The 15,272-nt window shown below is 56.7% G+C and overlaps 2 protein-coding genes across 3 annotated transcripts in view; one reads left to right on the plus strand and one right to left on the minus strand.

The window, feature by feature from the left end:
* Positions 1-1,718: 1,718 nt before the first annotated feature.
* Positions 1,719-13,077, minus strand: TMEM17 (transmembrane protein 17). Of its 2 annotated transcripts, none has more exons than XM_054383510.1 (4): positions 12,978-13,077; positions 7,104-7,207; positions 4,056-4,169; positions 1,719-2,301 (listed from the first exon to the last, which is right to left on the minus strand). In XM_054383510.1, exons 1-4 carry the CDS (start codon positions 13,075-13,077, stop codon positions 1,975-1,977), a joined length of 645 nt encoding a protein of 214 aa, XP_054239485.1. In that variant the 3' UTR covers positions 1,719-1,974. The 2 variants fall into 2 exon arrangements, with proteins under 2 accessions (XP_054239485.1, XP_054239486.1); XM_054383511.1 differs by lacking the exon at positions 12,978-13,077 and adding an exon at positions 8,572-8,759.
* A 60-nt stretch (positions 13,078-13,137) lies between these two features.
* Positions 13,138-15,272, plus strand: part of EHBP1 (EH domain binding protein 1) — a 273,205-nt gene continuing 271,070 nt past the window's right edge. Inside the window, exon 1 of the mRNA XM_054383732.1 lies at positions 13,138-13,218. Within this exon, the coding sequence (XP_054239707.1) occupies positions 13,138-13,218 (81 nt within the window). The remainder of the gene's footprint in view (positions 13,219-15,272) is intronic.

The raw sequence follows: 15,272 nt of genomic DNA on the forward strand, positions 1-15,272 counted from the left end.
CTGCCCTGAGCCTCCTCTTCTCCAGGCTAAACACCCCCAGCTCCCTCAGCCTCTCCTCACAGGGCTGTGCTCCAGACCCCTCCCCAGCCTTGCTGCCCTTCTCTGGACACCTTCCAGCATCTCAACATCTCTCTGAATTGAGGAGCCCAGAACTGGACACAGCACTCAAGGTGTGGCCTGAGCAGTGCTGAGCACAGGGCAGGATGACTTCCCTGCTCCTGCTGGCCACACTGTTCCTGATGCAGGCCAGGATGCCATTGGCCTTCTTGGCCAGCTGGGCACACTGCTGGCTCCTGTTCAGCTGCTGTCACCCAGCACCCCCAGGTCCCTCTCTGCCTGGCTGCTCTCAGCCACTCTGACCCCAGCCTGTAGCACTGCTTGGGGTTGTTGTGGCCAAAGTGCAGAACCTGAATGAATGCCAGCCTGTTGGACAGTGGCAGCTGGCCATGTGGTGACACTGTAAACACCAACCAAGCCCTCCTTGGAGCCCTGCTGAGCCTTCAGCTTCTTCCCAACCTCCCCTTAGGCAGGAGCCAGGTTTCAGAGCAGTGCCATTGCCCTCTGACCTTCTGTGGTACTGGCACCTCCCTACCGAGCAGGGTGCCAAAGCTGTGCCCAGAGACTGGCTTTGCTGAGGGAGGAAGGACCTCTTGGCACAGCATCTGGGAATGTGTCAGCCAAGGAGCAGAGGGAGCTGTGCTGCTGTTCCCTGGCACTCCTGGACCTGTGAAGGTCCTGTGCTAATACAGAGCTGCAAGCTGTGCTGAGAAATGTGGTGTGTGCCCAGGGTGTGCCCATGGCACCCAGTGCTGCTGGGCTGCAGGTGATACAGTCACAGAATGCTCTGGGCTGAAAGGGACCTCCAAAGCTCATCCAGTCCAAGCCCCTGCACTCAGCAGGGACATCCTCCACTAGATCAGGTTGCCCAGAGCCTTGTCCAGCCTCCCCTTGAGTATCTCCAGGCCTGGGGCCTCAACCACCTCCCTGGGCAACCTGTTGCAGTGTTCCAGCAGCCTCCTGCTGCAGAACTTCTTCCTCACATCCAATCTCAATCTGCTCTGCTCTCATTCCAAACCACTGCCCCTGGTCCTGTCCCTGCAGGCCTTTAACTGTCCCTCTGCAGCCTTCTTGTAGCCCCTTCAGGTACTGGCAGGCTGCCCAGAGCTTCTTTTCTTGCAGGCTGAACTCCAGGCTCAGCTCCCTCAGCCTGTCCCATAGCAGAGGTTCTCCAACCCCCTGATCATTTTCATGTCCTGCTCTGGTCCCACTCTCTCAGGTCCACATCCTTCTTGTGCTGAGGGCCCCAGAACTGGCCCTGGGGCTCTCTGTCATTTTGAGCTTAAGGCATCTTTTTTTTTGCTTCCCTGAGGTACCAGAACAGAACAGAGAGAAAGCTGTCACCAACAGCGATAAACACCAGGTGGAGAAGATTTATTGTAACCAAACCCATTCTGTGCAAAGAGGGGAAAAAAAAGTTTCTGCTGTGCTTGAAAAACACTGCAGGACTTTGCAGCTGTGCAGAGCAGATGTGGGGAGGTTTAGGTTGCACAATCTACTCATAGAATCACAGAACTGTCAGGACTGGAATTGACCTCAAGACTCATCCAGTTCCAACCCCCCTGCCATGGGCAGGGACACCTCACACTCCAGCAGGTTGCTCACAGCCACATCCAGCCTGGCTGCAAAAACCTCCAGGGATGAGGCTTCCACCACCTCCCTGGGCAACCTCTGCCAGGCTCTCACCACCCTCATGGGGAAAAGCTTCTTCCTCACATCCACTCTCTATCTCCCCACTTCCAGTTTTGTTCCACTGCTGGCACCAGCTTCAATCTTCCTTGCAGATCGGAGTCTCTGAGGTTTCATCTTGGCTCTCCAGCAAGGCCCACTTTGGAATCTCTCTGCAGCAAGGAGGTGAAAGAAGGAGCCCACAAAATGCAGCACCAAGAGGCCTCTCTTTGTTGGCTTCTCAGACCCTCAGGCACGTGATGCCCAGCTGGCACTGGGGCCTCTGCCAACCACGGGAGCTGCTCTCCTTCCTTGGCCCAGGCTGTCAACATCAGGCCCATACTGTCCCTCCAGCAGGTCAAATTCAGCCAGGTGGAAGTGAGTGGTCAGCTTGTTGACCATGCTCCTGAGGGTGACAAAGGTGGTGATGACTTGGAAGACAAGGAAGAGGGCAAAGATGGCATGGAGGGCACGCTCGGCCGGCTGGCTCTGCAGGGCTTCGCTGAACAGCAAGAAGAGAACCAGAGGCAGCTGCAGCAGAAGGCTGAGCAGCCCAAACCCAGCCAGCTCAGGCACCTACCACAGGGAGACAGGAGCTGTCAAAAGGTGGCAGCTGGAGAGGAACCAACAGCCCCAAGGCCTGGCAAGAAACCTCACATCCATAGCTTGGCAAAGGCCAGCAGAGAGTGGGACAGGGCTCCCCCGGAGGGGAGGGTTTGCACACACTCTGGTTTGAACCAGGCCTGGGTCCTTCAGAGACTCATGGATTCCTGGGTTGGGCTGGAAGGGACCCCAAAGCTCATCCAGTTCCACCCCCCTGCCATGGGCAGGGACACCTCCCCCCAGCCCAGGTTGCTCAAGGTCTCATCCAGTCTGGCCTTGATACCTCCAGGGAAGAGGTTTCCACCACCCCCCCTGGGCAGCCTGATCCAGTTTCTCCCCCCCTTACTCAAGAATTTCCTCCTAATCACAGAATCACAGAATCAATAAGGTTGGAAAAGACCTCAAGGATCATCCAAGTCCAACCTGTCAATCTCCAGTCTCAGCCTGCCCTCCTCAAGCCTCACTCCACTGCCCCTTGTCCTGTCACTCCCAGACCTTGTCAGCTCTCCTTTCCCAGATGTCCTGTCCCAGCTGTCCCTTCCCAGCCTGTCCCCCTGGCTCAGCTAAACCTTGCCTGCTTGCTTTCTTCTCAAGCATGCAGACAAGAGCAGGATTTGTTGAATGGGGAGAAATCATCTCACCTTTCACTTACTGACAGGGTTTGGATTTGACCCTGAAGCACTTTGAATGGTCAGCTGGAAAAATGGCTTGAAGCTTTCAAGATGGGCTTCCATCCAAATGCAGGACTGACAAAGCAGTTTGGGGGAGCAAGGGGGCACTCTGCTGAGGGACAATGTCTTGGGATGCACAATAGGAAGGGGAAGCTGATGCCAAGTGAACAGAAGATGCAGACTGTAACTGAAGAGAAATAAATACCTCCTCAAATGGAGCCCCTGAGATGGACAGGTAGGGAGCATTTTATTGATGCTCCAATCACAGCCTGGGCTGCATCCAAAGCAGCATTGCCAGAAGATGCAGAGAGGTGATTCTGCCACTTTGCTCTGCTCTGGGGAGACCTCACCTGCAGGGCTGTGTCCAGCTCTGGAGCCCTCAGCACAGGAAGGACCTGGACCTGATGGAGAGGGGCCAGAGGAGGCCACAAAAAATGCTCAGGGGGTTGGAGCAGCTCTGCTATGGGACAGGCTGAGGGAGATGGGGGTGTTCAGCCTGGAGAAGAGAAGGCTCTGGGGAGACCTAATAGCAGCCTGCAGGTACCTGAAGGGGCTACAAGAAGGCTGCAGAGGGACTGATCCCAAAGGCCTGCAGGGACAGGACCAGGGACAATGGCTTCAAACTAGAGCAGAGCAGATTGAGATTGGATATCAGGAAGAATTCTTCACTTGGAGGCTGCTGAAACACTGCAACAGGCTGCCCAGGGAGGTGGTTGGGGTCCCACCCCTGGAGATATTCGAGGTGAGGCTGGACAGGGCTGTGGGCAACCTGATCTAGTGGAGGATGTCCCTGCTGAGTGCAGGGGGTTGGACTGGATGAGCTTTGGAGGTCCCTTCTGGCCTGGACCATTCTGTGACTCTGTGATCATCTTCACAAAGTGTTGTGCCACCCAAGGCCAAAGCCAAGCAGTGCCCTGAGGGCCTCATTCTGTGTGGTGCTTGATATGGGCATGAGCCTGCTGTCTGCAGGGCGTTGGACAGGATGAGCTTGGAGGTGCCTTCTGGCCTGGACCCTTCTGTGATGGCAGAGCTGAGTGGAGCCAGGAGGTCCCCTACCTTCTCCTGCAGGTTGCCCATGTACCCCAGGTAGAGCCGAATGGCCTCGATCAGAGAGCCCAGGACCACGATGGTGACCAGGATGAACTTGCAGTAGTCTGACAAGGCTTGGTACTGGAGAGACAAAAACAAGAACTCCTGCTCTGCTGCTCCCCAACAGGCTGCTGGGCATTGGCAGCCTTCAACTGGGCTTCAAATACTCTTCTGGCCTCCAGTTTCAAGGAATTCCCCAACCAATCTAATAACCACAGAATCACTAAGGCTGGAAAACATCTTCCAGAGCACCCAGCCCAACCACGACCCAGCTACCAAGACCACTGAACCACATCCTGAAGCACCACACCTACAGCTTCTAGAACACCTCCAGGCATGGGGACTCCACCACCTCCCTGGACAGCCTGTGCCAGCCTCTCAGCACTCTCTCAGCAAAGAAGTTTTCCTCATCTCCAGCCTAAGCCTCCCCTGGCACATTTCCCATTCCCTCTCATCCTGTCTCTGGTTACTTGGGAGAAAAGACCAACCCCAGCCTCACTCCAGCCTCCTTGCAGGGAGCTGTAGAGAGCAAGGAGGTCTCCCCTCAGCCTCCTCTTCTCCACACTAACCAACCCCAGCTGCCTCAGCCTCTCCTCATATGATGCCCTCCAAACTCCTCTCAGTCTCACTGCCCTCCTCTGGACACCCTCCAGCTCCTCAATGTCTTTCCTATGCTGTGGTGCCCAGAACTGAACCCAGTGCTCAAGCTGTGGCCTCCCCAGGGCCCAGAACAGGGACACCATCACTGCCCTGCTCCTGCTGGCCACTGGTCTTGATCCAGGCCAGGCTGCTGGTGGCCTCCTTGGCCACCTGGGCACACTGCTGGCTGATGTTCAGTCAACTGTCCACCAGCACCACCAGATCCTTTTCCACCAGGCTGCTGTCCAGCCCCTCTGCCCCAAGCCTAGAGCCTTCCTGGGGCTCTTGTGACCCAAGTGGAGCTGGGGGTGTTTAGCCTGGAGAAGAGGAGGCTCAGGGCAGACCTCATTGCTCTCTACAACTGCCTGAAGGGAGGTTGTAGCCAGGTGGGGGTTGGGCTCTGCTCCCAGGCACCCAGCACCAGAACAAGAGGACACAGTCTCAAGCTGTGCCAGGGGAGGTCTAGGCTGGGTGTTAGGAGGAAGTTCTTCACAGAGAGAGAGATTTGCCATTGGGATGTGCTGCCCAGGGAGGTGGTGGAGTCACTGTTCCTGGAGATGTTCAGGAGAAGCCTGGATGAGGCACTCAGTGCCATGGTCTGGTTGATTGCTTAGGGCTGGGGGATAGGCTGGACTGGAGGATCTTGGAGGTCTCTTCCAACCTGGTTGATTCTCTGATTCTAAGTGCAGGACCTGGCACTTGGCCTTGTTAAACCTCATCCCTTTGACCTCAGCCCACGCATTTACCCTCTGCAGAGCTCCTGCAGACCCTTCCTACTTTTGAGCAGACCAAGACTGCTGCTCAGTTCAGTGTCACCTGCACACTTGGTGGTGGTGCCCTGGATCCCCTCATCCCAGTCATTACTGAGGACACCAAACAGACCTGGCTGCACCACTGAGCCCTGGGGGACACTGCTTGGGACTGCCCACCAGCTGCATTTAACTCCACTGATCAAAACCCCTTGGGCCTGCCCTCCAGCCAGGATTTAACCCAGCAAAGACTCCACCACCTGTCCATACCATGGGCCACAAGGTTCTCCAGGTGAATGAGCTCTAACCCCAGCAGCCTGTCTCAGTACCAGGAAGGGTTTGGTCAGACACATGTCCACTTTGCAATCCATCCCTTTCCTTCTGGACTCTTTGTTGGGGACATAGAGAGTGACAGTGAGGCACCATGAGCTGATGACACCAAGCTGTGTGGTGCAGCAGACAGGCTGGAGGGAAGGGATCCATCCAGAGGGACCTGGACAGGCTGGAGGGAAGGGATCCATCCAGAGGGACCTGGGCAGGCTGGAGGGAAGGGATCCATCCAGAGGGACCTGGGCAGGCTGGAGGGAAGGGATCCATCCAGAGGGACCTGGCCAGGCTGGAGGGAAGGGATCCATCCAGAGGGACCTGGGCAGGCTGGAGGGAAGGGATCCATCCAGAGGGACCTGGGCAGGCTGGAGGGAAGGGATCCATCCAGAGGGACCTGGGCAGGCTGGAGGGAAGGGATCCATCCAGAGGGACCTGGGCAGGCTGGAGGGAAGGGCCATCCAGAGGGACCTGGGCAGGCTGCAGAGCTGGGCCCATGACAACCTCCTGAGGTTCAACAAGGCCAAGGGCAAGGTCCTGCAGCTGGGTCAGGGCAATGCCAAGCACAGATCCAGGCTGGGCAGGGACTGGCTGGAGAGCAGCCCTGAAGAAAAGGCCTTGGGGGTGCTGGGGGAGGAGAAGCTCAGCAGGAGCCAGCAGTGAGCACCTGCAGCCCAGAGAGCCAAGCAGAGCCTGGGCTGCAGCAGAAGTGTGGCCAGCAGGGCCAGGGAGGGGATTCTCCCCCTCTGCTCCACTCTGCTCAGACCACACCTGGAGCTCTGGGTCCAGTTCTGGAGCCTCTGTTCCAGGAATGCTCTGGAGGGGCTGGAAGGTGTCCAGAGAAGGGCCACGAGGATGAGCAGAGGGCTGGAGCTGCTCTGCTCTGGAGACAGCCTGAGAGAGTTGGGGTTGTGCAGGCTGGAGAGGAGAAGGCTCCCAGGAGACCTTCTTGTGGCCTTCCAGGATCTGAAGGGGGCTCCAAGAAAGCTGGGGAGGGACTTTTGAGGGTGTCAGGGAGTGATAGGAGTGGGGGGAATGCAGCAAAAGTAGAAGTGGGGAGATTGAGATTGGATGTTAGAAAGAAGTTGTTCCCCATGAGGGTGGTGAGAGCCTGGCAGAGGTTGCCCAGGGAGGTGGTGGAAGCCTCATCCCTGGAGGTTTTTGCAGCCAGGCTGGATGTGGCTGTGAGCAACCTGCTGGAGTGTGAGGTGTCCCTGGCCATGGCAGGGGGGTTGGAACTGGCTGAGCCTTGAGGTCCCTTCCAGCCCTGACAATTCCATGGTTCCATGCTTCTATGACTCACCTTCAGACAGAGCATGACAACTGTGCTGAGCCACCAAAAAGGGAAGTAATACACGTTGAAGTAGAGAGCCATCTGCAGGGGCAAACTGGAAAGGATTTCATTACCTGTAGATAGAGAGAAGTCTTCATCACTCCTGGTCTGTGCTACCCTTCCCTTTCATAAATATGCTAGGAGGACTCTGCTCCACCTTAGCCTCAAGCAGGGCATTGACACTTCCCTGTCAAACTAAACCACCAAGAGAAAAAAAACCCAAGAAACACTCCTGACCCTAGCTTGCCTCACACCACCTCCCAGCACCCCATCCAGCTTCCTCTTGGCAGGACACACAACTTCCAGCACTCAGTCCTGTGTTCAAGTTGAGTGTCTGACTGGTGACTGCCTGCTGGCTTATTCCACAGCCTCTGCCTGCTAAGTCTTAGCTCAAGCAGTGCAGGAAGAGTCAGGGCTCATGTCCCTGCTGCTGCTAATGGCCAAAGCTTACAGGATCACACTTATTTCTGCAGCTGAGCCTCCTGGAGAAGGACTTGGGGGCTCAAGAGCAGGTCTGCTCTGCTCACTCAGCGCTTCCAGCCTCTGTGGAAGCAGACATTGGGATGGCAGAAACACTGCAAGGAGCCAGCCAGCCTGGTTTCTAAAGAGACCTAAGGAGAGCTCTCATCACTTTGTCTTTCTGCTTTTCTTCCCTCTAACAACCTGATCTGGTACCTTGGAGTGTGGAATCCAGAGGCAGATAACCCTCCCCCAGTTAACACCGCTGCCCTGTGGAAATCTGTCTCCTGCTTGTGGGAACTGAAGAGCTCTGGGTGCCTTGCTGGTCTGGAGACTACCTGGGAAGGTTTCAGAGGGTAGCAGAGAGCTTAGAGTCACAGGAAGGGCTGCTGGAGACCTGTGCAGAGCTTTTCCTGAGCACTTTTGAAGAAAGTGATCTCTCATGTTTGCATCAAATCAGTTTCCAAGTAGACCATCTCAAATCTGTGGCAAGCTAAAAGCTTCCCTTTGAGGCCTGGAGAGAACCAGAAGCATAGCTACGATGCAGGGGAACACAAGAGGCTGAATTCTAAGAGGCAGGCAGTAAATTCTGCCTTTAATAAGGCTTTAACAGCAGGCTGGACTTCAGGAAAAACTGGGAAGGGGCATTCTAAGGGAATGATTCATTTGGAATGGGGGAAGCTTTACTGCCAGCCTCTGCTTAGCTGGGAGTGCACACCCCACCCCCTCCTTTCCTTCAGGTTCCAGCAATCTCCTTTCTCTCCTGTTTCCCCCACATGAAGTGTGTGCAGGGACCTCTTCCCTTGGCCCTACATCAGCACCACTGTGACCTCCTGGTTTGCATTCAGGTCCTGTGCCCCTGCCTGTCACAGTGGTGATCAGTGCAAATCAGTCTAAACAGTCACTGAAGTGCCTCACTTCAGCCTCTCTTCTGGCACTGCCTCCTCCTGTTGTATCTACCTCCCAACCACACTCATACCTGTCTTTGTTCCATCCCAGTCTGGCATCGCTGTTTCCAGTCCAGCCACAGGTACAGCCTGTTCCAGAAGTCTTTTCTGCCAGCTGCAGAGGGATTCATGGTAGCTACCAGACTAGGTGGGAAGGGAAGGGATGTGGGAACACAACTGGGACAGGCCTTAAGGGGAGGTAGGGTGTGAAAGGCAGGGACTTGTTGTACTGAAACAGAAGGTGCAACACAACCAGCATAAACACTTTTTTTTTTTTAATTTTTAATCACCCAGTTTGTAAGCATCAACACTTTCTCCCATCTGCAAAGGAATGAAACCCATAGGAACTCCAAACCCAGTTGCAGCACCTACCTAAAACTGTCCCAGCTGTCCTGATGAGTGACTCAAATGCCAGGAGGACTTTGGAGGGCACCAAGATCCAACTCTAAACCCCTGGTTTACCCTTCAAAAAACCAGGACCATCTAATTGCAATCAACCATGGCTCTGCCTTCTTGATGTATGGATGAAGATCCACAGAATCATCACAGAGGTGTCAAGGTGGAAGGGACCTCAAGGCTCATCCAGTCCCAACCCCCCTGCCATGGGCAGGGACACCTCACACTCCAGCAGGTTGCTCACAGCCACATCCAGCCTGGCTGCAAAACCCTCCAGGGATGAGGCTTCCACCACCTCCCTGGGCAACCTCTGCCAGGCTCTCACCACCCTCATGGGGAACAACTTCTTCCTAACATCCAATCTCAATCTCCCCACTTCTACTTTTGCTCCATTCCCCCCACTCCTATCCCTCCCTGACACCCTCAAAAGTCCCTCCCCAGCTTTCTTGGAGCCCCCTTCAGATCCTGGAATGCCACAGGAAGGTCTCCTGGGAGCCTTCTCCTCTCCAGCCTGCACAACCCCAACTCTCTCAGGCTGTCTCCAGAGCAGAGCAGCTCCAGCCCTCTGCTCATCCTCATGGCCCTTCTCTGGACACCTTCCAGCCCCTCCAGAGCCCTCCTGGAACAGAGGCTCCAGACCTGGACCCAGAGCTCCAGGTGGGGTCTGAGCAGAGTGGAGCAGAGGGGGAGAATCCCCTCCCTGGCCCTGCTGGCCACACTTCTCTTGCTGCAGCCCAGGCTCTGCTTGGCTCTCTGGGCTGCAGGTGCTCACTGCTGGCTCCTGCTGAGCTTCTCCTCCCCCAGCACCCCCAAGGCCTTTTCTTCAGGGCTGCTCTCCAGCCAGTCCCTGCCCAGCCTGGATCTGTGCTTGGCATTGCCCTGACCCAGCTGCAGGACCTTGCCCTTGGCCTTGTTGAACCTCAGGAGGTTGTCATGGGCCCAGCTCTGCAGCCTGCCCAGGTCCCTCTGGATGGATCCCTTCCCTCCAGCCTGCCCAGGTCCCTCTGGATGGATCCCTTCCCTCCAGCCTGCCCAGGTCCCTCTGGATGGATCCCTTCCCTCCAGCCTGCCCAGGTCCCCCTGGATGGATCCCTTCCCTCCACCCTGCCCAGGTCCCTCTGGATGGATCCCTTCCCTCCAGCCTGTCTGCTGCACCACACAGCTTGGTGCCATCACCAAACCTGCTGAGGGTGCACTCAATGCCTCTGTCCATGGCACCAACAAAGATGTTGAACAAGCCTGGTCCCAGGGCTGATCCCTGAGGGACTCCACTTGTGCCTGGCCTCCACTGGGACATGGAGCCATTGCCAGCCACTCTTTGGGTGCAGCCATCAAGCCAGTTCTGTAGCCAGGTCCTTCCATCAACCCCAGACTATACCAGCTTGGAGACTGTCTCACGGCCAGAAACCCAGAGAAGCCAAGAGCTCTGGTTCCAGTAGTGATGCCAACGTGTTAGGGATGCCAAAGGCTTCACTGACACAGCCTGGGAGCTTGTCACTTCTGCTCCAGTTTTGAAAGTCTGGTCCAGATGAATATTTAGCAAATGACTCTTTCCATTCCTAAACTGAACTAAAGCTTATTTTCTGGCATGATGAACCTCATGAGGCTCAACAAGAGCAAGTGCAAGGTGCAGCACCTGTGCTGGAACAATCCTCACTGTCAGTACAGGCTGGGGAGGAGGGGAGAGAAAGCAGCCCTGAGGAAAAGGCCTTGGGGGTGCTGGTGGGGGAGGAGCTGGAGAGGAGCAGTGTGAGCCTGCAGCACAGAAGGCCAAGGGCAGCCTGGGCTGCATCCAAAGCAGTGTGGCCAGAGATGGAGAAAGAGGATCCTGCCCCTCTGCTCTGGGGAGACCTCACCTGCAGGGCTGTGTCCAGCTCTGGGGCCCTCAGCACAGGAAGGACCTGGACCTGATGGAGAGGGTCCAGAGAAGGCCACAGAAAATGATCAGGGAGTTGGAGCAGGTCTGCTATGAGGACAGGCTGAGGGAGCTGGGGGTGTTCAGCCTGGAAAAGAGAAGGCTCCAGGGAGACCTAAGAGCAACCTGACAGTACCTGAAGGGGCTACAAGAAGGCTGCAGAGGAACTGTTCCCAAAGGCCTGCAGGGACAGGACCAGGGGCAATGGCTTCAAACTAGAGCAGAGCAGATTGAGATTGGATGTGAGGAAGAAGTTCTGCAGCAGGAGGCTGCTGGAACACTGCAACAGGGTCCCCAGGGAGGTGGTTGAGCCCCCATGCCTGGAGGTATTCAAGGTGAGGCTGGACAGGGCTGTGGGCAACCTGATCTAGTGGAGGATGTCCCTGCTGAGTGCAGGGGGTTGGACTGGATGAGCTTTGGAGGTCCCTTCCAACCCAGTCCATTCTGCAATTCTGTGACTAAAATGCATGGAAAAGCCAGGCAGCATTGTGATCTGAAGCCAGGACACCTAATGTGGAACTGTGGAAGAAACGTTTGAAATCCTGGTCTCCAAGAGGTTAAATCTACAATTACAATTTGTTTCAGTGGGTTAGGTATTCACCTAGCAGTTTCAGAATGGGAAATTCCAGCGTGGTGGGGCTGGAAGAAATCTCCAGACCCCATCTAGTCCATCCAGAGACCATCTAGTCCAACCCTCCTGCCAGAGCAGGGACCTCCACAGCACAGGAACACTGGCTGGAGAGTTGGGCAGGGAGAAATGGAATGAAATTCAACAAGGGCAAGGGGAGAATCTTGCACCTGGGAAAGAATAACCCCAGGGAGCAGGAGGTTGGGGACTGAGCTGCTGGAGAGCAGGGAAGAAGAAAGGGCCCTGGGAGTGCTGGTGGATGGGAGGCTGACCATGAGCCAGCAATGTGCTCTGCTGGCCAAGAAGGTCAAGGGCAGGCTGGGGTGGGTCAGAAGGGCTGTGGTCAGTAGGTCAGAGAGGTTCTCCTGCCCCTCTGTTCTGCTTCAGGCCACATCTGGAATATTGTGTCCAGTTCTGGGCCCCTCAGCTCAAGAAGGACCTCAGGGAAGTGCTTGAGAGAGTCCAGCACAGAGCCCCAGAGCTGCTGCAGGCAGTGGAACATCTTCCTTAGGAAGAGCTTGGAGAGGAGGAGCCTGAGGGTGAGCTCATTGCTGGTGCTAAAGATGTGCAGGGGGAGTGCCCAGAGGCTGGAGCCAGGCTCTGCTGGGGGATGCCCAATGCCAGCACAAGGGGCAGTGGTGGAAGCTGAGCCATAGGAAGTGCCATGGGAACAGGAGAGATTTTGTCCCTGTGAGGGTGACAGAACACTGGAGCAGGCTGCCCAGAGAGGTTGTGGAGTCTCCTTCTCTGGAGCCTTTCCAACCCCACCTGGCTGTGTTGCTGTGTGCCCTGCCCTGGGTGCCCTGCTCTGGCAGGGGGTTGGACTGGATGCTCTCTGGAGCCCCTAGCACTCTGTGAACACTTCCAGGTGTGTTTGGAATCTCTCCACAGAAGGAGACACCACAACCTCTCTGGGCAACCTGTTGCAGGGCTCCAGCAGCCTCACAGCGAAGAATCTTTTCCTTATGTTGAAGTGAAACCTCAATGTGCCCATTGCCCCTTGTCCTGTCCCTGGGCACCACTGACAAGCGCCCAGCCCCAGCCTCTTGCCCTCCACCCTTCAGCTCTTGCTGAGCATTGCTCAGCTCCCCTCTGGGGCTGCTCTTCTGCAGGCTCTCAGCCCCAGGGCTCAGCCTCTCCTCCTCACAGAGCTGCTCCAGGCCCCTCAGCATCCTCTTCGCCTCTGCTGGACTGCCTGCAGTACTTCCCTGCCTCTCTCATCTCCTGTGCTCCTTGATCTGGAGGAGTGCAACGGAGCCCTGGGACCAGCCTGCCGGCGACGGTGATTGGGGAGCGAGGCAGCTACCGCTGCCGACGGCACGGCTCCGCCCGAGGGAAAACGGTGCGGCCCCCGCCGGTGCGGCCCTCAGCGCCGGGCCCCGCCCCAACGGCCGCCGGCTGCCGCCTCGCCGCCGCCATCTTGGCACGCGGGCCGCGCCGCCGCCGTCGCCGCCATGTTTGTTGCTGGCGCGCTGCCCGCCCAGCCGCTGTCGCTTTACCTGCGTGCTCGGCCGGGCACTGCGGGCCGCCGTGGCTGTCGGTGAAGACGCTGCGGCTGAAGGAGCCCAGCCGCCTCCTCAGGGGCTCGGGCAGCGACATGCTGCAGCCTCTCCTCCCCGCGTCGCTGTGGCCGTAGCAAGGGACGCGCAGGCGCCGGGGATGGGCGGGGCCAGCACCGCCTCCGCCTTCCCCCTCTCCCGCCCACCCCCGGCGCCTGCTGTGGGCTCGCAGGATCGCAGGGTTGATTGAGGCTGGCATAGAGCTCTGAGCTCACCAAGCCCAGTCACTGACCTCACACCACCACACTGACCAGACCATGGCACTGAGTGCCACATTCAAGCTTTCCTTAAACACCTCCAGGGATGGTGACTCCACCACCTCCCTGGGCAGTCCATCCCAGTGTCTGATGGCCCTTTCCCTGAGGAAGTGCTTCCTAACCTCCAACCTAACCCTCCCGTGGTGCAGCTTCAGGCCATGCCCTCTTGTCCTGTCACAAGTGGCCTGGGAGCAGAGCCTGACCCCCACCTCACTGCAACTTCCCTTCAGGTAGCTGTAGAGAGTGATATCCTACAAGATCCTACAGGATGGGCAAGGGATCAGGCCCAGCCAGCATAGATTCAGGAGGGGCAGGTCCTGCCTGACCAACCTGATCTCCTTCTATGCTCAGGTGACTGCCTGGTGGGTGTGGGGCAGGCTGTGGATGTGGTCTGCCTGGACTTCAGCAAAGCCTTTGACACTGTGTGCCACAAGAAGCTCCTGGCAAAGCTGGCAGCTCGTGGCTTGGAGAGATTCACTCTGAAATGGGTCAGGAACTGTCTGGAGGGCCAGGCCCAGAGCGTGGTGCTGAATGGTGCCCAGAGAGTGGTGGTGAATGGTGCCCAGAGTGTGGTGCTGAATGGTGCCCAGAGAGTGGTGCTGAATGGTGCCCAGAGAGTCATGGTGAATGGTGCCCAGAGAGTGGTGGTGAATGGTGCCCAGAGAGTGGTGCTGAATGGTGCCCAGAGAGTCATGGTGAATGGTGCCCAGAGAGTGGTGCTGAATGGTGCCCACAGAGTGGTGGTGAATGGTACCCAGGGAGTGGTGGTAAATGGTGCCCACAGAGTGGTGCTGAATGGTGCCCACAGAGTGGTGGTGAATGGTACCCAGGGAGTGGTGGTAAATAGTGCCCAGAGAGTGGTGCTGAATGGTGCCCAGAGAGTGGTGGTGAATGGTACCCAGGGAGTGGTGGTAAATAGTGCCCAGAGAGTGGTGCTGAATGGTGCCCAGAGAGTGGTGGTGAATGGTGCCCACAGAGTGGTGGTGAATGGTACCCAGAGAGTGGTGGTGAATGGTGCCCAGAGAGTGGTGGTGAATGGTGCCCAGAGAGTGGTGGTGAATGGTACCCAGGGAGTGGTGGTAAATAGTGCCCAGAGAGTGGTGCTGAATGGTGCCCAGAGAGTGGTGGTGAATGGTGCCCACAGAGTGGTGGTGAATGGTACCCAGAGAGTGGTGGTAAATGGTGCCCACAGAGTGGTGCTGAATGGTGCCCAGAGAGTGGTGGTGAATGGTGCCCAGAGAGTGGTGGTGAATGGTGGCACTGCCAGCTGGCAGCCAGGCACTAGTGGTGTCCCCCAGGGATCAGTGCTGGGCCCCATCCTGTTCAATATCTTTATTGATGATGTGGATGAAGGAATTGAGTCCATCATCAGTAAGTTTGCAGATGACACCAAGTTAGGAGCAGGTGTGGATCTGTTGGAGGGGTGAGAGGTGTGATTGGTGCTAACTTGGTGTTACAAGTATCCAGAAGTTTGAGTTGTTTGGTCCATGCTAGAACCATATATGGCTGTAAGTTAGCTTGGCACATAAACGTTGCAAGATGCTATGTAACAAAACCAAGTAGGCATGCGTGAAGCAGCATAGTCAAAGTAAGGACTGATGTCATTGACCTGGACCTGAGCAAAGCCTTCCACACTGTCCCACACCACATCCTGCTCTCCAAACTGGTGACACAGGGGTTTGATGGGTGGACCACGAGATGGCTACAGAACTGGCTTGATGGCTGCACCCAAAGAGTGGCTGGCAATGGCTCCATGTCCCAGTGGAGGCCAGGGACAAGTGGAGTCCCTCAGGGATCAGCCCTGGGACCAGGCTTGTTCAACATCTTTGTTGGTGACATGGACAGAGGCATTGAGTGCACCCTCAGCAGGTTTGCTGATGACACCAAGCTGTGTGGTGCAGCAGACAGGCTGGAGGGAAGGGATCCATCCAGAGGGACCTGGGCAGGCTGGAGGGAAGGGATCCATCCAGAGGGACTT

This window comes from Indicator indicator, chromosome 9 (genome assembly GCF_027791375.1).
Source record: "Indicator indicator isolate 239-I01 chromosome 9, UM_Iind_1.1, whole genome shotgun sequence".
Classification (NCBI taxonomy): domain Eukaryota; kingdom Metazoa; phylum Chordata; class Aves; order Piciformes; family Indicatoridae; genus Indicator; species Indicator indicator.